Raw genomic sequence first — 22,331 nt, 5'->3', positions numbered from 1 at the left:
TGTGGTAGTTTTTGTGGATGGTATATGATGATAGTAATAGCAATGTGTTAAAGAGCACATTTTCTGACATTAACAATAGCATGGGATTGAGATGTAGTTGCTATGATAAATAAGATTCAGTTGGTGGCATTTTTCATTTGCTTGAAAAATCATTAGAGAAGATTGCATTAATGTAATCAATTTCTCAAATTGAAGTTTTTAACAATTAATTTTCAAAATGAGAAAGAGTAGAGATTAGATTGTTTTGTTCAATTGTTTTCGGTTAGTTTTAGCTTATTTTGTCAAAATCAACTCATGCCAATTGAATAATACTCTATTGTGGCATTTGAAATAGGATATTCAACATGCCATCGACACTTGGATTCCTGGAAGATAATATTGGGATTTAAGAATGTAACGATTAAGGGAAAAACGCTAGCCACATTTGTACTATTACCCTCAAAAGAACTAGTCAATTTGGAGCCTCCTTAAAATTACTTATGAAGCACAGATTCACTTAGTAAGTAATGTGGGACTTGGTACCCATGAGTGTCTTTTTAAACCAATCACTTTATGTGGGATACTCATATTCTCAATATGGGACCGGGGTGTTGCAAAGAATATGTTTGGGTTATTTCCAAAAGTTATTTTCACATTTGGGATACTCATCTTCTCAATTTTTGAGGTTTCTACCCAACACTTTAAGTTTTCACGTTGGAAATTATCAATGAGGAAACTTGTGTAAACAATTTTTTGACCCCTGAACTGATGACTGACCTTTTATTGGTTGTATAACTATTTTAAATGAATAAACTTCTTTTTTTAGGGAATCAAGTATTTCTTATAATCTAGTATTTCAAATGCTTTAAAAGCACTTTATTTGTAAGCTACGCCTTTCGAGCCTTGGTAACTAAACTGTTATCACAGATTTATGATAATACTGTTTTTTTCCTGTTCCTAAATAAGTCCCGAGTCCCAAAAGTGATTTTGCATGACCTTGCCTTTGTTGAAAGGGAAAACTCTTTTCTATTTTGCAAGAGAATTATGATACTGGATTGTATGCCTTAGTCTTCATCCTGGATGAGTGGGAGCATTCATACTAACCATTGATCTTTTCTTGTAACAATCTTTTTTGTGCAGTTTTGAGTTTGGTGCAGAAACCTGAATTTGAACAAGTAGCTCAGGATGATCAATAAAGCTGTCTTGTTTTAAGTAAACCAGTAGTGACCACTGTTGCACCAATTAAAGCTCGAGATCTTCTCTTCTGATTTCTGGATTGCAGTGACATTGAACTTCTGCCAGTTGAGTAAATATTATATTCATAGAATATGTTTTGCATCTTGATAAAAACTGGTCCATGCTAAAAGATTTTAATGTTACATTAAATTGAATATTGTGAAGTTTATGTTTAGCAAACTCTATGGTGTCATCTTCCTGGTAGCTTAATAAATTTTCAGTGGGTTTATTAGTTTTGTCATGTTTTGGAGCTGTGCATTTGTATCATTAGATTGAGCAGTGGTGCATATTGTCAGGTCTCTTACTCTTAATGTGTGTCAATGTGTGTGTGTGTGTGTGTGTGTTTTTTTTTTATGGGTTCTGATTGTCCTGATTTATGTGCAAATTACAGGTTCTCTATTTGTATAACATGGGGTGAGGAGAACAAGGTAGGTGCGACTTTATTTGGTTTTTGAACTTCTTAATTGAGTTGAAATACACTGTTCTGTTTCAACAATATCTTTTTTTTTGATAAGTAATTTAAAATTCAATAAAAAGCGCAGAGGGGCGCAACCCTAATACACGGGAAGTATACAAGAGAGCTCCTAACCGGGAAGAACAACTAATAAATTAAGAAAGTCTACGTAAGTAGAAACACCTAGATGGCAAAGATGGGGCGCTATCCATAGATATAGCGTGTTAAGAAGACGCTTCCTCAACAATATTTTGTTTGAGATACTTTTATAGTTATGCTTACTTATGCATAAGTTACAGTCTTACATGAATTACATGTTGCAGATGGTTATGTGCATTTTTTTCCTCATATCCTCTGTACCAAAAAGATAATTAGTATCAACCTCTTAAAGCATCCACATCTGGTCCTTCAAACTCTCATTTTCTTCAAATTTTGAAGAATCACGTGAAAATCACCCTTTCAAACTCTCATTTTCTTCAAATTTTGAAGAATCACATGTTAAAATCACCCTACATCTGGTTCTTTCTCACCCTTCATTTTAAAGAAAATGCTACAGTTTTCATCCTTCATCTTTTATTATATTCATCTCTCTCTTTAAGCCTAATAAAAAACTTTTCCTACTCTCTTCTCTCTCGAAAAGTTTTAAAAAAAGAATGAAAAGTGGTGTGTACAGTGTTTTTCAAAAGTGATTTTCTAAAAATAGAAAAGTGTGGTTCTTCTTCAAAATTTTCTTTTGAAGAAAATTTTGAAGAACCGGATGTGAATGCTCTTTAGCCAGTTTGTCCATTTCAATGATAATGACTTATAAGACTGCTCAAAAATGCGTCGTACGTGTAGTGCATTTTCAATTAGAGTCTTATTACAGTTAATCTTATCATTACAGAGGTAGCTAGTTTCATTGCTTAGTCACACACATGCTAAATTTGGGTTTTGATCGTTTCAAACTAGTGCCTTTTTACTGAATTGTTTGTGGCTCTTATATCATGTCACTGATTCTGAATTATGCCACTGATAGAAGCATAAATCTATAACCATAGGCCATTTTATTTATATAGACCAAGCGGCATCCATCGCCAGTTGCATCTTCTGTGCTATTGCAATTGTAGTCTGCTGCAATCATCAAGGAAACATGTTCTTGGTCAAGATTTTGGCAAAGTAAATTGGTATTCATGATTGAAATATTTAGTGCTGGAGAATAATGTACCCCAATTTTGTAGCTCTTGTTGGTGTCTCGTAGTTTTGTTGCTGTGGTTGGCAAAGTTGGAGGTGGATAGGTGCATGCGAGTCCTCTCCAATGCCAAGACCATCTAAGAGAAGGGAAGTTCGGTTTGCTCCATTCACATCCCTTGTTCCATAAACCTAGGATCAAAAACTTTTCTGTTGAGGGTGATTATAGAACATCTCAGGTTTAAGTTCAAGGATTGAATTATATTACTCTTATAAGGGATGATTGTGTTAAATCACTACTTTTCCTAAAAGCTTAAGCTCATAGGAAAAAGATAAATTTAATCATTTAATCAATATTTTAACACTCTCCCTACCATGTGGGCTCAAACTACCTTTTAATAGTTGAGGCCCAACACGTAGAATATTTAAATGAAATGGGGGTAAATGATGGAGTCAAGGTTCGAACTCAAGACCTTTGGCTCTGATACCATGTTAAATCACAACCTTTCCTAAAAGCTAAGCTAATAGGAAGATGTAAATTTAATCATTTAATCAATGCTTTAATACTCCCCCTCACGTATGGGCTCAAACTCCCTTGTAATATATGAGGCCCAACACGTGAAATATTTAATTGAAATGGGAGGTAAATGAAAGAGACATGGTCCGAATTCATGATTTTTGCTTTGATACCATGTTAAATCACCACTTTTCTGAAAAGCTTAAGCTCATAGGAAGATGTAAATTTAATCACTTAATCAATACTTTAACAGATCATTGTATTAGTTTTCTTAGTTAGTACCTTCTTATATAATTCCATGTTTTCTTGACGAATTAGGTTTACCTTCTTATACAGTTCCACGTTTTCTTGGTGAATTTCCTGCCCCTGCAACAAAGACAATGAAATTTAGCAATGCAAACAGTAACAGGTTAAAATGAAGATAAGCTAAGCTGCCACTGTTTCCAGGGTTAACCTTTCGGTTTAATTCTTCTATTTCATCCATTAAAATTTGGTCCTACACAAGTAAAAAAGTATTGTAAGTATCATTCAAGTATTTGGAATTCTACAGAATGAGCTTTGTATTTGGGAAGAAGCTTTCAAACCTTTTTCATTCGAACACCCCGTAGACTCATTTCCAATTGGTGCTCCAAATTCTGCAAATCTTTGACACTCAAGCCAGAGAGCTCTTCACCCATCATTTGCCTGTTATGTTAATAGATGTTGTTTAAGCCTTTAAATTTGCAACTTGAACATTTATAAGACACAAGGGGCCATATCTTCTAACTATAACATTACTGCTACTCTTTAATTTGGTAATTGCTATACTTTGAGAATGATCCAAGGGGTGAGATGAGGTGTAGCACAGTCTGGTGTTATATTTGATTCAGCTTTTGATCATACTCATCTTGTTATTAATAGCTTTTACTTAAAAACACAGGTTATCTTTTATGAGCATGCAATTAGCTCCATTCCTTGTTCTCTGGCTAGCATGTATGATCTGCTTTCTTTCTTTACTTTTTATCATGATGTCATGTCAAATCTATTTCCAAAATTGTCCATAAGTTTTCTTTGCTGTATAGCATGGTATACATGATTTCTATTTTTTACCACGTGATATCTAGCTTGATTGTAGCTTGAGATCGACGAACATGTCAACTAGGCCCTGCATAGTGTATCCAATGGGGAGTAATGACTGTCTATATGCGTTATTTGTCAATCTAGATAATATAACTTTTTTTTTTTTGATAAGTAATTGCAATTTATTAAAAAGCGCAAAGGGGCGCAATCTAGATAATATAACTGCTTATGATAGTCCTCGATCTTTCTAAAATTACTAGAGGCATTTGTCTAAAATTACTAGAGGCATTAGTCGAGGTGTCAATGGTGTATCCATGGTCTGGGAAAAGTCTTTGTGCTTTTGTTTTCAACAAGCCTCAAGGTAAGACAAACTTATTGTTCTGAAAATAGAAATATTTCTACAAACAATTCCAGGTAGGAATGAATTCAAGTTGCTTTGAAAATCATAATTTATTTCCTCCTTTTCCGTCTTTTCCTTGTTTGTAGATGTTATGTGACAAATATTTGGTCATTCAGAACCAAAAACATTGAACAAATAACTTGGCTCTTCTTTTTGAGCTAGTGCATGGCTTTCTCCATTTTCTGAACAAACTCATTTGGCTTTGTAAAGATCATTTAGAAAGTACATATCTTACATCCAATTAAATGAGAAAAATATCATTTAGAAAGTAAATACCAGCTCTGCAATACTAATTTTGACTTCTTCAGGAGATAGAACTAAGGTTTATTGCCTTTTTGTAACTTTGTATTTGAAGGAAATCTTATCTAGCTAAATTAGAAATTGATGTTTGAAGCACTGTAACTGACGTTGACATAGTAAATGTTTTTTTGTGTTATGGTGTGTTAGGGTACATGAGAAAAAATGTGTCCTTTGGCTATATGCTTTAAGGAAGATATACATTTATACGTATATGCTTGTATATGCATGTATATATGTCTGAATATTAATGTGTAGAAGCCTGTGTTCGTGAAGACAAGTAGAGATGAATCATATGATTGAGAAAGAAAAAGCTGATGCAAATGTTTTTCGCATGTTTGTTCAATTGAAAATGGTTGACTTGTTTGTTATAAATGGTGTCAAAGACATGGATACTGGCACCATTTTTAGAAGTGTCTGACCAATTAAGTTTCAGTAACAGAAAATTTCCTACTTGTAAAGGACTTTTTAATTATGCATTTCTCTTATGTCGTCGTTTCTTGCTTACTATGTATTATAATAAATTCAAGTTTACAGGGAAAGGATATTACCGATGGTTTTCTTGCAAGTTTTGCAATTGATGCCTTAACATTGCTGCCTCCCTTTGCCAATACTAGCAAGTAAAAAAAGCTGATTTGATTAATGTGAATATAGGAGAAAAATGAAATATATAGTTCTTTGTTCAAACATTACTATGAACATATCTGAAAAGAATATAAATGAATAAATCTTCATAATAACCCGGGAAGCATATTGTTGATGAATTACTGGTCAGAGGTCTAGAAGTAGCATATGCAATACAATGAGAATGAATTTAATAAACATGTTAAGTTATCAGTAAGTATACAATTCTAGCAACTTTATTACGTACTATACATATGCAGAACTCAATATATCTAATTAAAATATTGCTCAGATCTTGGACCCCATGGGCTAAGACGTTCCTGACTGGTCCTCTTTTTGAACTCTCTAGAAATATCCATATTCTTATTCTGGTAGAGATGTCTTCTTTATTTTATGTTCCTTTTTAAAACTATTTTCTTCCTATATGGAGCAAAGCACATTTTGTGCAGACTTTCCTCTTTTCTTATTTATGTAAAGTTTGGCTCATAAATGAGCAGTATAGCTCAAGTACACATTCAGGAATTTTCAATTCTGTAATTAACCTCAAGCAGATTCAATGTAGATGGTAAGAACCTTCAAACCCATAGTCTATATCATTCTCAACTTTTTTGTATAGGGTTTGATAAATTGGTTAAATCTATGGTACCCATTTGCTTCTGGTTGGAATTATCCTATGCCTATATCATGTTCTTTTGTGTAGCTTCTTCATTGTAATTAGATGCCAATTTTTGGAAGACTCTAATGGCATGATGATTTCTTGTGGAAATCCAAAATAAGTATGAATTGGAGGCATATGATTTCTACGGTGAGATTTTCCCTACTTGTGAATGGAACTCAGTCCGGTTTGTTTAGTAATATAGGATTTAGACTTGTTTGCTAATCTACTTACTTAACCATATGGCAGAGAGAGTGTATTTATAATAAGAAGAGTTAATCCTTTAGTAGGATTGTACATCAACTAAGTCTATCAATAACATAGTAGAGACCTAAAGCTATACAAAGTCTTCAGACACTTGTCAGAAAAGATAACTTAAGCTTTGAGCTTTATCTTGAAGTCTTGACAGATTTATCTTTATCATGTGATAAAGATTTATCTGATCTAACACGCCCCCCCAAACTTGACGTAGGCATCCTTACGTTGAGGTTGAAAGTCATCTGAACAAATTTTGCAGAAGGTAGAGGTTTTGTAAGAACATTGGCTAGTTGATCTTTCCCAGAAATAAACTGAACCTTGAGATTCTTATCAGCAACTTGATCCCACACAAAATGATAGTCTATCTCTATGGCTTTGTACGCGCCTAATAGATTGGATTGGAAGTAAGATAGGTAGCTCCAGATTATTTTCAGTGGAGGCATTAGCAAGTGCATTGTACTCAGATTCCATGCTTGAACGTGACACCGTAGTCTGTATCTTTGAACTCTAGGATATTATATTTTTACCTAGAAATACACATTATCCAGACGTGGATCTTCTGTCATCCGAGCAACCAGCTCAATCAGAATTCGAGAATGAAATAAGCTGATGTGATGAAAGTTTGTGGATGCAAAAAGTGTAGTTAATTGTAGCTTTCAAGTAGCGTAGAATGCGCTTGACAACAGACCAGTGAGGATCTCTTGAATCTTGCATAAATTGAGACACCTTGTTGACAACAAAGGCAATGTTTGGTCGAGTGAGGGATAGGTATTGGAGTGATCCTACGGTGCTGCGATAGAGTGTGGTGTCTGTATTTGTAGAGCCATCAAACTTGCTTAGAGTTGTAGATGTTGACATTGGAGTAGATACGGGCTTGGCAAGCTCCATATTTGTCTTCTTCAGCATATCATGGATGTATTGCCGTTGAGATAGATGTAGGCCATCTGAATTCCAAGTAGCGTTAACTCCTAAGAAGAAATGTAGAGGTCCAAGGTCTTTGAGAGCAAAGGATGAGTGGAGATCTTAGATAAGTTGAGAGATAGCTTCTATGCTTGAACTTGTGATGATTATGTCATCTACATATATCAACAGAAAAATAAGAATTCCATGAGCTTTGTAAATGAATAGAGATGAATCAGCCTTGGAGCTTGTGAATTTGAGTTAAAGAAGTTGAGTACTGAGGCGTGAAAACCAGGCACGTGGGGCCTGTTTTAAACCATATAAGGCTTTGTGCAATTTGCAGACAGCCGTGGGGTATGAAGGGTGTTGGAAACCTGGAGGCTGAGCCATATAAACGGTTTCTTGGAGACTGTCGTGGAGAAAAGCATTGCTTACATCAACTTGATGGATTGCCCAACCTGCAGACACAACAATGGATAGCACCGTTCGAATAGTTATAGGTTTAACTACAAGGGTGTAAGTTTTTGAAAAATCGATCCCGGGTTGTTGATGGAACCCTTTGGCCACTAACCGAGCCTTATATCGTTTAATTTTCCCATTAGCCTTTCTCTTAATTCGAAAGACCCATTTGCACCCAACTACATTCATGGCTGGGGTAGGAGGGATAAGGGATAAGGGACCAGGTTCCATTTTGGAGGAGAGCATCAAACTCTTCATTCATGGCCTTGCGCCATTCAGCATGTTGGCTTGCTTGAGTGTAGTAGGTTGGCTCAACTTCATGACCTTGTAGGAGAGCTGTGAGTGCTTAAGGAGGTGGATACCTGATTCTGCCATCCGTAAATGTGGTAGGCTTGAAAATCCGATTCTGAGATTGTGTGGCTTGCCATGTGCTCGTGGAGGAGCTGGATCGGATGCAGTAGGAGAGGCTAAGGGTATTTGAGTATGAAGATATGAGGAATCAATGGCTATTTCTGTGGGAGTTGGAGATGGCTATAAGAGGAGTGTTGGTTGCATCATTGTTTTCTAAATGTGATTGGTGCCATAATGGGGACATACAAGGAGTTTGGGATGGGGGAAGGGGATATAGGATTTTAGGATATGTAGGTAAAACTTCATACTGCAATCGTATGGCAGTGTTAGTATATATAGAGAATAGATCATCTAGGTTACACTGGATATCTTTTACATGAAGAGTTCTATTACCGATATCTATCTACCTTATCACAAGACTAAAGAGACCTAGACTAATAGAATATAACTAGTCTAAAGATTATTCATAGAGGAAGAATCTTGATCTAACTCTAACTAACACTTTACACTTATCATTATCGGATAACAAGTCTAATCCAATACGCCCCCTCAAACTCAACGTGGGAGGATGAACGTTGGGCAGCAACAAGTGGCTTCGTGAGGATATTGGCGAATTGATCTTTTTCAGAGATGACGCATACTTTAAGGAACTTTTTAGTGACCATATCTCGGACAAAATGATAGTCAATCTCTATATGCTTTGTGCGAGCATGATAGATAGGATTTGAAGCGAGATACGTGGCGCCAATGTTATCACAATACAAAATCAGTGGTTCTGGAGATATTACATCAAGTTCACGAAGAAGTGTTGGATCCAAGTTAACTCTGCAGCTGTATTCGCAATGGCCTTGTACTCAGATTCGGTACTAGATCGGGACATCGTGGGTTGTTTCTTGGAGCTCTAGGATAAGATGTTTTTACCAAGGACACAATACCCGGAAGTAGAGCGCCGGTCATCAGGACAATTAGCCCAATCGGAATCTGAGTAAGCAGTGAGATGCTTTGTAGAATTCTTTGAAATGCAGCAGGTATGTGAAATTGTGGACTTTAAGTACTGAAGGATACATTTTACGGCTGACGTGTCCCTAGAATCTTGCATAAATGTGATACTTTATTGATTGCAAAGGCAATGTTAGGCCGAGTAAGGGAGAGATATTTAAGGGATCTCACCGTGCTTTGGTATTGAGTAGAGTCTGTAATGGTAGAACCTTCAAAACGGCTGAGATCATCATTGTGCAATGTAGCTTCAACGCCAAGAAAAAAGTGAAGAGGTCCAAGATCCTTAAGGGCAAAGGATTCGTGAAGGTCACTGATGAGTTGAGAGATGGCTGCTTGATGGGAGCTTGTGATTATGATGTCATCGTATATTAGGACAAAGACAGTGATGCCGTGAGCATTACTCGTATCTGATCAGTGCCATTGTAGTCCTCAACATGCATATTGAGGTTCGCCAGCTCATTCGTGAGATGGACATTAGATCCATTGTCATGATAACATTGAGAGTCAGATGTAGCAGGGAGGGAAGCCAAGTTTGCATTCAAGGGAGAGCTTTCAGATTGGTATCCTTGTTCAAAACGGAACCAGCAAGTGGCAGCCATGTGGCCTAGCTTGTGACAGACTTGACATGTAGGGCGTTGGGATGGACCAGAAAAGGAATATTGATGAGGTCGTCCTCGACCACGGCCACGCCCCCTGCCACGAGAGAAATTAGTGTTGTGGTAGCCCGTATTGGAGCCATGATTGTTCCTCAGATAGCTAGGACTTTGACGTTGAGCAATGTTGGCAGTAGATATGTTGATTTCAAGAGTTGTTTTGTGAGTCTCTCGACGCAGTTCATATGATAACATGTAGCCATAAAGATCAATAAGAGAGAGAGAATCTTGCCTTGTTGTGACAGAGGTGACAAGGGGGTCATAATCAGCACCCAATTCGGCAAGGATATTTGAGATTAATTCTGAATCTTCGACGGGCTTGCCAATGGCAGCCAAGAGGTTTGCAATTCCCTGTGCTTTTTGGAAATAAGCAGAGACAGTTTGAGCATCTTTCTTCAGATTTGATAGTTGCTTGCTTGAGTTGGAGGATCTGGGATTGGGACTGCGCAGCAAATAGAGTTTCAAGAGTGACCCAGACTTCTCGAGATGTTGTAAGGCCAATAACATGGGGCAGTGTTTCCACTGTGAGCGTGGAGATGATGGCGTTGAAGATAATGCAATCTTGATGATACCATGGAGAATGATCGGGATTGAGGATGAGGAGACTAGAGGTTTGGTCAGGGATGAGTTTTGGAGGCTGAGGGAAGGTGCCATCAACATAACCAAACAGGTTGTGGCCTTCGAGAAACGGAACCATGAGGAATTGCCATAAGATGTAATTATCCTGGGTTAGTTTTTCAGAGAGGTGATGGTGCACATTTTGAATAGGAATAGGAGAAGTAATTGGGATGGAGATAAGAGCTGGGTTTGAGGTGGTGGTAGAATCAGTTTCAGAGGTGGGAGCAGCCATAAACGTTAGTCTTGATTGGCTTTGATACCATATAGGATTTTAGGATATGTAGGTAAAACTTCATACTGCAAACTTCATACTGCAATCGTATGGCAATGTTAGTATATATAGAGAATAGGTCATCTAGGTTACACTAGATATCTTTTACATGAAGAGTTCCAGTACTGATAACTATCTACCTTATCACAAGACTAAAGAGACCTAGACTAATAGAATATAACTAGTCTAAAGATTATCCATAGAGGAAGAATCTTGATCTAACTCTAACTCTAACACTTTACACTTATCATTATCGAATAACAAGTCTAATCCAATAGGGGAAGATGAGCTGTTGGTAGTGGATGTGAGGAATGGGAAGTTGGTTTCATTAAAGTCATGTCGGGCGATGTAGACTCTACCAGAAGGAATGTGAAGACACTTGTACCCAAGATGGTTTTTGTTGTAACCAATAAAGACACAAGACTTGGATCTAAAAGCAAGTTTAGTGGAGTTATAGGGATGAAGGAATGGCAAACATTCACAGCCAAATATTTTTAGGAACTTACAATCGGGTGAAACTTGGAATAGACACTCATAAGGAGACCTATGCTTGGTGACTTTGGAAGGGAGTCTATTGATTAGGTATGTAGCAGTTTCAAAAGCCGAGTCCCAAAGAGTTAAGGGACACTAGCAGTGGCAAGAAGTGTAAGCCCGGTTTCAACGATATGGTGGTGTTTTTTTTCTATTGATCCCATTTGATGATGGGAATGTGGGCAGCTTCAACGATAGGACACCCCCATGGCATTTAGAGAAGTTTGAAGGGGACGAAATTCACCACCATTGTCACTTTGGGCAAAGAATTTTGGTACCAAAATAAGTTTCAAAAAGTTGTTTGAAATGGAGAAAAATGGCTCACACATCAGACTTTAATTCAAGAGGATAAAACCAAGTTATTTACTAAAATCATCCACAACACTTAGATAAAACGGATTGTTGTTTACGGAAGTGAGTGAGGTTGGGCCTCAGACATCAAGAAACAACAATTGTAAGGGAGCACTGGAAATGGAAGGACTGATGCTGAAATGAAGACGATGACTCTTACCCTGCTGACATGGAGAACAGATGGTGGAGAGCTTTGAGGAAACCATGGGCAATTTATTGGATTGAATGACTCGGCTGACAATAGGAGAAGCTAGATGACCCAACTTGAGATGCCATTGATCCAAATAGACTTTCTCACCTATAAGGGCATCAAGGGACTTGGAAGGAGCATGAGAGGAGAGCCATGGATAGAGGCCAAGCTTACTCGGGCCTTGGAGTAGCAGCTGGTAGGTTTGGAGGTCCTTAACACACAAAATTTGGATGAAATTCAATGAAAACTTGATTGTCACGAGTGAATTGATTGACAGATATAAGATTTTCTGTATTTGAGGGACATGTAAGAGGGATAATAAGTGAAAATTATGTGAAGGTGTAGGTAAGATACCACGACCAGAATGTAAGATTTTCTAACCTTGGCCATTTCCTACTCGGATGTGGTCCATGCCAGTGTAGTCCTCAGCGTGCTTGTTGAGGTTGGAAAGATCATTTGTAAGATTGACGTTTGCACCGGTGTCCGGATACCATGAAGAGTCAGGAGCAGAAGAAGTAGAAGCCATATTGGATTGCAACGTAGAGGAGTTAGCCTGATAGCCTTGCTCAAAACGGAACCAGCATGTGGCTGCTGTGTGGCCTTGTTTGTGACATAACAAGTTGGGCGTTGGGAAGGGCTAGGAGCAGATGAAATAAATTGCTGAGGTGGTCCACGACCACGACCATGTCCCCTGCCACAACAAAAATTGGTGTTGCGATATCCAAGAGTTGTAGCCACGGTTGTTCCTTGGATAGGAAGGGCTTTGGCGTTGGGCAGTGTTGGCAGTAGAAATATTCAGATCGATTGCGGATTTGTGTTGCTTCAACCGTAACTCATAAGATAACATATAGCCATAGAGATCATCAAGAGAGATGGGAGTCTTACCTTGTAGTCACAGATGTGACAAGGGGATCATATTCTACTCCAAGGCCAGCAAGGATGTTGGAGACGAGTTTCGAGGCTTCAACGGGCTTGCCAATGGCAGCTAATAGGTGGGAAAATCCCTGCGCTTTCTGGAAGTAAGCGGAGATTGTTTGAACTCCTTTCTTCAAGGTGGCTAACAGCTGCTTGAGCTGCAGGATGCGTGATTGAGATTGAACAGAGAATAATGTCTCCAAAGTGAGCCATACCTCACGGGAAGTAGAGAGGCCAATTACATGGGGTAAAGCCTCTACGGACAGCGTTGAGATGATGGCACTAAATATCATTCGATCTTGATGATACCAGGTTTGATAACCTGGATTTGAAATAAGAAGACCAGAGGTTGAGTCTGGGATTAACTGAGGGGGTTGTGGAGTTGTACCATCGACATATCCAAAAAGATTTTGTCCTTCTAAGAAGGGGACCATGAGAAACTGGCACTAGATAGTGCGCCATACCTCACGGGAAGTAGAGAGGCCAATTACATGGGGTAAAGCTTCTACAAATAGCGTTGAGATGATGGCACTAAATATCATTTGATCTTGATGATACCAGGTTTGATAACCTGGATTTGAAATAAGAAGACCAAAGGTTGAGTCTGGGATTAGCTGAGGGGGTCGTGGAGTTGTTCCATCGACATATCCGAAAAGATTTTGTCATTCTAAGAAGGGGACCATGAGAAACTGACACTAGATGTAGTTTCTTGGGTGAGTTTCTCGGAGATGTGACGATGCACGTTCTGAATTTGTGTTGGCGTTGCGGAGGGGGTAAGGATGGGAAGAGGGGGTGAGGTTTGGGTGGATGAGTCGGTTTCATAAGTTGGAATAGCTTAAGCTTTGAGTTAATCCTTTAGTAGGATTGTACATCAACTAAGTCTTGAGACACTTACTAGAAAAAGATAACTTAAGCTTTGAGCTTTATCTTGAAATCTTGATAGATTTATCTTTATCATGTGATAAAGATTTATCTGATCTAATAAGTAACACTCGTGGGCTGCGGCAAGGGGACCCGCTTTCGCCACTATTGTTTGTGGTGCTTATGGAGGCATTGAGTCGATCGGATGTTGAATGCGACTATGGATCAGGGTCTGTCATGACAGGGCTTTTAGTGGGGTCTAGGGACAATGAAGATTTGATAGGGAAGCATTTATTGTTTGCCGATGGCATGCTGATTTTTTTGTGTGGTGCCCAATCATAACAAATTTGACATCTGCGATGTATCTTCTTATGCTTTGAGGCTGTTTCAGGGTTGAGGATCAATTCATGAAAATCAGAAATTGTTCCTATAGGCAAGGTGAAAGATGTTGAACATTTGGCTCATCTCGTTGGATGTCGAGTCAATTCATTGCCAATGAAATATTTGGGTTTGCCGCTGGGTGCTTCATATAAGGCCACTTTTATTTGGGATGGAGTTATTGAGAAAATGGAACAATAGTTGGCTGGATGGAAGAAGCTTTATTTGTCCAAGGGTGGTCAATTGAGTCTCCTTAAATGTACTCTCTAATCTACCTACGTATTATTTGTCGTTTCCTTTTCCAATGGGCATGGCTAATAGAATTGAGAGACTTCAAGGGGATTTTTTAAGGGGTGGCATTGGAGATGAGATAAAATTCCATTTAGTGAATTGGAAAGGATTTGTACTCTGTTAAATCAAGTGGGTTGGGAGTTTGCAACTTGATTCAATTTAAGTAAGCTCTTTTGGGAAATGGTTGTAGCGGTATTCTATGGAGAGAGGCATTTTGGATATCGGGGATTGAAAGCTAAATATGAGAGTATAAGGGGTGGTTGGTGTTCAAAAGAGTTATTGGGGACTTTTGGCGTGGGTGTTCGGAAACTTTTTTTTTTTTTTTAATAAATAATGTCATTTCATTAAAAAAGCGTAGAAGGGCGCAACACAAGAAGTATATAAAAGTACCCATAAAAGTAGGAAACAAAAGTGCATGAATTAAAAACTCCGCAAAAGTAACACTACTCGGGCTATGATGAGCCGAAACCCATAAAAATAAAGTATTAAGCACAGTTTGATGCAACTCCAACACCAGGGTTTCTACATCTACAAAGTGCCGAGCATTTCTATCACACCAAAGACCTCACATCACACATAAAGGAACATGCTTTCAAATCTAGCACTTGTCTCGGCAAAACTCTTTCCATCCCAAACAAAATAAGAAAATAGCTCCAAATATCCCGTGCAACATCATATTGAAGTAATAGGTGGTCAATGGATTCCCCACTCTTCTTGCACATACAACACCACTCCATCACCACTATATTTTGCCTATGCATATTGTCATGCTCAAGATCTTTCCTAGAGTTAGTGTCCACACAAAAAAGGACACCCGCGACGAAGCATTAACACGCCAAATAGTCTTCCAAAGGAATGAAGAACATTCTTGACTATCTAAAGCTGTATAGTATGACTTCACTTCAAAAGTTAGTTTTCCACATTGGAAACATATTAGAAGGGGGAAGGATAAGTTTTCCAGCGTTGTTCGATTTGAGGTAGGGATTGGGTCTAAAGTAAGTTTCTAGCATGACTTTTGGTGTGCGGATAGACCATTGGAGCTATGCTATCCGGTTTTGTTTAGTATTGCTCGGCATAAAGATGTGTGGGTGGCGGATAACTTATATTTTCAAGATGGACTTATTTAGTGGAATGTCATCTTTACTCGATTAGTCCAAGAGTGGGAGATGGAGATGGTATTCTCTTTCTTCGAGAGGCTATATTCTTAACAAGTTCGACATGGAGAGGAGGATAGGTTAGTTTGGACTTTGGAGTCCTTCCAAGAGGGATCAATTTGAAGTGAAGTCGTTCTATAAAGTGCTAATTAGCCAAGATGGTCCTTTATTTCCTTGGAAGAGCATTTGGCATGTTAAGGCTCCGCCGATGGTGGCATTCTTTGTGTGGACGACAACCTTAGGAAAAATTGGGACGCATGATAATTTGTGAAAGAGGAACGTCGTGGTGGTTGAGTGGTGCTGTATGTGTAAGACGAGTGGGGAGTCCATTGATCACCTTTTTTTTTTATAAGTAAGAAAACTTTATTAAAAAAGCGAAAAGCGCCCCTAAGTGCACAAGAAGTATACATAGGAACAACCTAGCTAGCCCACAGAAGAAAACCCACAAGGACCTATTCACACACAATACCCAAAGCCCCCAAAAACCCAAAATCCAGAAGATACTCCCATAAAGCCCAAACTACAAAAAAAACCCCACCCAAAATACATGAAAATACCCCCATTGATCACCTTTTACTTCGCTGTGAAGTTGCACACGATTTATGGAGTTACATTCTTACTTTTTTCGGTGTAGAGTGGATTATGCCGTTGTGGGGGCTAGATTTGTTGACTAGTTGTGGCGATTCGTTTGGATGCAGTCCAACTAAGGATGTTTGGATGCTAGGTCCGTTGTGTTTAATGTGGTATCTCTGGCGTGAGAGGAATACTTGACACTTTGAAGACGTAGAGACATCAATGTTAGAGTTACGGAAGCTTTTGTTTAACATGTTATACATACGGATAGCGGCACATCATAGCTTGAGTGTTTTTACTTTTGCAGATTTTTATGAATTTATGTTCTTCTCTTTCTTCCTATTGGAGGTTCTCTTGTATACTTCCTACGTACTACGGTTGCACCCATTTGCGCTTTATTAATAGTATGACATTACTTATCCAAAAAACAAAAAGATATAGGTGTTAGGAGGAAATGACTGCTCGCACCACAAAACAAAGAACAGAAATAATGAAGCATTCTAGGACATACGCAATTGGATCTTTGATAGGCAATGATGGAAGAGTTTAGCAATTTGTGTTCTTGTGGACCCCTAGTCCCACTTCTTTGTTGATCTTAATTTTCCTTGTATGCATCGCTTAAAATGGAAGTTAATAAAAAATAAAATGGTGATCCTTCCAGGAAGTTTTAACACTGCTTTTAGGACGAGTCTTACCAGTGAATGTGGTATGAGCCTTGTTCAGAGCTCCATTCAAGAGGGAACTCAGTTTGAGAAGTAATTGTAACGTGAAGCAGCTTTCAACATTTTTGGAATCAACTTTTGTACATATGGGAAACCGAAGTAACCACCTTAGATCACGTCTTTGGCTGATCAGACTATACTCTTGACCTAGGTTGTAAAAGCTATACTTTGCGTGGCAGAATCTTGTCCATTACCTTTCTTTTATCCTAAATGGTTCTTACATGCTATCTTTGTACAAATGTGAGAACAGAACACCAGGAAAAAAGGGGGATAGGTTCTAAACTGATTCTGTCTGTAGAGCGCAACTCAATTTGGTGTGATTGCTCCACAACTAAGATTTCAAGTATCAGCTCAAGTAAAGCTTAGATATCACATTATTTATGATGTCCATGGACGCCCCTTGTTACTGCAGTTTAACTTTCTGGAATGAACTCTGAATTCGATTTGGCTTTGTGGAAGACTTAAATGCTTAAAGAAAAAGGGGTGACATTGGGCCAATAACTTTGAAAGCACGTAAACTGGGGAATTGGGTAAAAGAAAAATGTAGCGTCCTGTTGCGCTCATTTGCGGTTGCACAGAAGCAACCTTAAGGGATACAGGAGAAAGTGAATGAATATGGACGCTCATGCACTTAGAATTTTGAAAGGAAATATTTTTCTACTCATGATAACCTACATGTGCATCTCATCTTTTAAATTCTTGGTTAATGAATCTTGTAGGATTACAAAGTTTGTACTTTACAGAGCGAAAGCTGTTTCAGTACTTTGAATATAGAGTATATTTCCTTCTTCCTTTTTCAAGATTTCATTACCTCACATGCGTTTTGTGTTATTTTTTGACAGAACGTAAACATACTGAAGTATAGAAGTATCTCTATGTTTTTAGATATTGCCATAGTTATCATATAGATGGGTAGAGCAATTAAAATAACTTAATGTGTATTTGGGGAAAATATTTAAAGATAGTGGCTTTGGTGTTTCACCTTATACTTGTTTTTGATATCAAGCTGGACTTCCCAGTATTATAGTTTATTTTCACAGTTCAGTATTGAAGCCTGTCCTCTGTACGACATTCTTCAGTGATCCTGCTAATTATGCAACCTTTCATAGATTTGGATGGTGCGTTTCATGTGGCACTTCTCCTTTTGTTTAGAATTTATTCCATCAATCATGTATGTTTGATCTGCACTTCTATATTTTGTTAATTATTTATGGCTAGGGATGAATTTTCATTCAAGTTCAGAAAGATAAGGTGCAAAGGGTATATATAAGAACACCAAATTATTGAAATACACTCAAGTTCTCTCTTCCCAGCCTGACCTTAAGTTTGCAACGAATAGAGATAGAGGAGTTATACTAACAAAGCAGTCGGATCTTTATTATTTTTTAATTTTCCAAATTTTGTTTACTGTCTTCTTTCTGGGCATCCTAGAGTCAGAACTTGGGGATTAGGTAGCCTGAGTTTGTAGCCGAAAAGAAGCGATCGCTCAATTAAGAAGTGGCTGAAACTATTGATAGATCAATATCTATGCAAGTTTGCTAGTTGAATTCTTTTACTAGATCGTAATGCTGGTAGCCTCCAGACAAGAATCCATTCCTTAATTTATTTATTTTTTTATATTGTCTAAGGTTTATCATAGTAGTCATCCTTTGTGCCTGTGGTTGAAATCAATAAAGTTTCCATTTCTTTCCAGTATAATGGGGCATATTTCTAACAGCCATTTGTTTGTTGCCTGGTGCAGAATTGAATTATATGAATTTTATTTTATGTCAAAAATTTATGGTAGTCTATATGCTTTCTGTAAATCCGCCTGTGTCTAATGTTTTATCTTTTCACAGCCGGTTGGTATCCAGGTGCTTGGTCTGAGGCTGTTTGCAGAACAGCAGTACACGTAGTTATTGAAGCTTTTGTGCTGTTGACTCTTAAATGCAGCTAGATGGAAATTGATGCAACATATTCTTAAGACTACTTGGACAGTGGGTTCTTGATGTTAATAACAATAAAGGCAGGTTAGCAAGCTTCCCACACAACATATTAGAAGCTAATTTTTTTTTGCACTTAGATGTGTCTTTCAATATGTTTATTTGGACTGTTTTCTTTTCTTTTCTTTCTTTTTTTCTTTTTCAGCTGCGTTAGAGTTCAACTGTAATAAGCTCGACGACATTTTATTTGTTTTTTTTTTCCCCCTTTTTCTGAAAGATATCACAAAAATATTCTTTTTAATAATATGACATTATTTATCAAATATATATTGTTTCTACAGTATTTAGTAGATTCTTCATGAGGTTTAACATATGTGACTTGTGTTTTTCTTTATTTCGATTAACCTCACCAGGAAAGGAAGAAAATTTTAAAATAGTTTTAACTGATCTCATGCTTTGGATTCCAAGAAACGTGTTGTCCTAAGTTCTATGACAGCACTAATGCAGATTGTATCAGGCCTGAACTCTTCACTCTTCACTCCACTTTGATTTGCTTCAAGTCTCTGTTTCCTGAAACCCTTATATGAAGTTGCTTGTTATTTTTGGCGTACAATTTTTTTTGTCTTAACAATTTTGTGATCAGAAGTGGCTTAGCTTATTAATGAAAATAACATCGTTATATTACTGCTTGCCAGGCCAGGTTATTGCATTCAATTCCTAGGCTTAGATATTCTTATTTTCCTTTTTTAGGATGTTGAATCGAGTATGATTAGTTTAACATTTTGTAGAAAACGATCTGAACAGAAAAAATTTGTTGTTGTCTATCAGCTGTTTTATGTTGTATTTTATGTTTCAAATTTTTTATGCTGTCATGAGTTGTCAACCAGTATGCGATCATATAAAATGCTGATGCTGTTACCATCTCTAATTTTTGCAGTTTTGATAAACAGAGTACCTTGCCACAACCATTTCAAAACTAAAGAGATGATGGCCTATTTAGCAACGTTTTTTTGCCTTTGCCTTTTGCTTTCTACTTAAAAAGCACAAGCATTAACAAACAACTTTAAACACAAAACAATCACAAAGAACTAAAAACTACGGAACACTTTTTCAACCAAAAAACAAAAAGCATTCTCTAAAAAGTGTTATCAAACAAGCCTGATGTCTCTGTTGCTGCTACGGGTTGTAATTTTATTTGAAGTTAAAATTAAAGCCATTCCCATTAATAAAAGAAAAGGTTGACCTTGCTGATCCTTTCATGAAATATATACAGCGATGCTTATAGAGAATCAGCAATGCTCGGAAGAATTGTTAATTGTAAAATTTGCCATGTTTAATGTTAGGCCAGATTCAGTGTAAACCATATCTCAAATATGCCTTGAATGTAAATTCACAGAAAAAATTTGACTGGGTACCGAAGAATACCTTGACTTCTGAGGCCGGGTGCCCAAGTTGGTGATGCTCCTCTTTTGATTTGTTGTAACGTTCAATTACTGATTTCATACTGGTAAAAGCAGATTCAAATTTTATCAGAGAGGCACTCTTTGCTTTTTGTAACAACTTCTACAAAAAGGTCATAATATAATTTCAAGAATCACCAGGTGGAGATCATTTATTGAAAGAAAACATAAATAGTCTAGTAACTTTATCATGTAGAAGTTTTCCTTCTAGCTTTCCATTTTCCAAGAGGAAATTTAACTGCACTTGCTCTCAAGTGTGGTTAAATTAGGTCAAGTAACATGACAACATTTTATAGGAAAATTCGGCTGCAAGTGGACATGTACTTGTGGCAGAAACCTGAAAAGTTTCTTTTCTCTATGTCAACCTTATTTTTTTCTTATTTTTTTGTTATTATTTTGGCACTCAATTGAATCTTGATATGCCTGATATTGGCTTTTTATTTGTTTAGCTTTTTCTGTTTTGGCCTATGGTTTAGAAGTAGTACGTTTCACTGCATGTTTACTTTTCCAACCCCTCCCTCCTGTATCTTAAATTAGATGCCCTATGATTTTATAATTGCTTTCTGAATTGAAGAAAAACAAATCAAATTAGCTGAAGTCAAGTGATGCTTAAATTGACTCATTTGTATTACTTTGTGTATTGGATATAAATGCTGTTTTACTGAATGATAATTTTAAATTTCCAAGATCGATAAAACGAAATGTGGATAAAAGTCTTGCATCTATGTAATTTTTCCACTCTTGTGCTACATGAAGGCAAATTCCAACATCTATGTTGCACATGCTTTGGATTATGCATGCAAACATTTTCCAGAAAGAGTAATTGTATCAGTATGGTCATGAAAGGGAAAATAAGGTCGTTTCTTCCCCTACTTTTCAAAAAACTTTTCTTCTCTATTTTTCCTTCTCTTTCAATTCCAACTTGGAATCCAGAATTTTTCAGCCGTTCTGTCAAGTGCGACAGGTGCTCTATGTAGTCATGCGAGTCTTTCGTCCCTAGGGTATTCCATCAAGTGTGACAGACAAAGTGGTGGAGGAGACCCATGGTCTGTCAAACGGGTCGGCGAGTGGTGGAGGAGATCTAAAGGTGAGACGTGAGATTTGGGTTGTTTTTGGTCGAATCAATTGATCAAGACAATGTTTTATTGGTTGTTTGGCTAGTTCTTAGTGTTTTTATGGGCATTTTTTGAGGAAAAAAACGCAGTTTTAGTGAAGGCACTGTGTTCTCCAGGGGTTGTAGATTGTGGTTCTGGTTTATGAGAAAACGACTTTGTTTTCAGGTTGAATTAGAAAATCACTGGTCGTATTGTGTTGGTCAAAACTACACGTTCACTGTTGAGAAAAATGACATGTCGTTTAGTGTAGGGCTGGATGACATGTATGTTTCCTAAACTCCAAGTCGTGTATTATCAATAGAGCAAAAAAAAAAATGCTGCGATCTTGTTTTTTAGTTTTGAATTCTAGTTTCTTGTTTTTTAGCTCTTTAATCTCTTTTGAGCCTGAGTGTTGTGTATTGGAGCTATTTGGTTGGATGTCTGAACTTAAGATGTTGATAATGGGTCAGACCTTAGAAACACACAAAAAGGGGATAAAGAGTCAGGTAACCTCCCAATAAAGGGGATAAAGAGTCAGGTAACCTCCCAATGTGAGAATCCAACTCCATACATGTGGCTTAAAAGGTCAAGAGACTTGTTGGAGATTTCGTGGCCGTCCTACAAGAGGTCGAAAGGGTCATTGAAGGGCGAGAACCAGGCCTCAGGTCAATCTTTCTTCTTTGGTAGAGCATATTTTTTCTACACCAGATTCTATTTCTACTTTTGCCAATATTGGTGTTTTTAGGAAGGAAGAGGTAGACACTTTGTCTGCTTATATCTTGACTAGAAACATTTATTGGTGTTTTTAGCAACGAAAAGGTAGACACTTCGTCGGCGTATGTTTTTACTGGAAGCATTCGCTATTGCATCCTCCTTTACCCATACTGGTAATTTGCCACGACTCTGAATGCATCAGCTACTCCATCTAATGATTCTTGGATCATTAACTCAGGGGCCTCTAACCATACCACTTGTATATCTGCCTTGTTTCT

General features: G+C 37.5%; 2 protein-coding genes and 1 non-coding gene across 11 annotated transcripts in view; 1 reads left to right on the top strand and 2 right to left on the bottom strand.

The window, feature by feature from the left end:
* The window catches only part of LOC133870691 (uncharacterized), a 44,427-nt gene extending 23,746 nt beyond the window's left edge, over positions 1 to 20,681 (top strand). Inside the window, exons 3-6 of one of the 5 annotated variants that reach the window (XR_009900766.1) lie at positions 1,120 to 1,280; positions 1,607 to 1,643; positions 18,702 to 18,872; positions 20,059 to 20,681. The gene's annotated coding sequence lies outside the window, so the exon portion shown is untranslated. The other 4 variants (XR_009900765.1, XR_009900764.1, XR_009900767.1 and 1 more) reach the window with 4 other exon arrangements.
* The window catches only part of LOC133870690 (MADS-box transcription factor 23-like), a 31,699-nt gene continuing 11,848 nt past the window's right edge, over positions 2,481 to 22,331 (bottom strand). For 2 of the 5 annotated variants that reach the window (XM_062307867.1, XM_062307868.1), the window contains exons 3-8: positions 20,211 to 20,289; positions 5,661 to 5,722; positions 3,938 to 4,037; positions 3,808 to 3,849; positions 3,636 to 3,719; positions 2,852 to 3,028 (exon numbers count right to left, since the gene is read on the bottom strand). In XM_062307867.1, the coding sequence (XP_062163851.1) occupies positions 2,852 to 3,028; positions 3,636 to 3,719; positions 3,808 to 3,849; positions 3,938 to 4,037; positions 5,661 to 5,722; positions 20,211 to 20,289 (544 nt within the window). Of the gene's footprint in view, positions 2,780 to 2,851; positions 3,029 to 3,635; positions 3,720 to 3,807; positions 3,850 to 3,937; positions 4,038 to 5,660; positions 5,723 to 20,210; positions 20,290 to 22,331 lie in introns of those variants that run through there. The other 3 variants (XM_062307869.1, XM_062307870.1, XM_062307872.1) reach the window with 3 other exon arrangements.
* Positions 10,188 to 10,326, bottom strand: LOC133872120 (small nucleolar RNA Z247). Its single transcript, XR_009900966.1, has one exon. It is a non-coding gene; the product is annotated as a small nucleolar RNA Z247 (small nucleolar RNA).

Source organism: Alnus glutinosa, chromosome 6, assembly GCF_958979055.1.
Source record: "Alnus glutinosa chromosome 6, dhAlnGlut1.1, whole genome shotgun sequence".
NCBI lineage: Eukaryota > Viridiplantae > Streptophyta > Magnoliopsida > Fagales > Betulaceae > Alnus > Alnus glutinosa.
The sequence above is the reverse complement of the archived record's forward strand: the minus strand, read 5'-3'. Positions and strand labels throughout refer to the sequence as shown.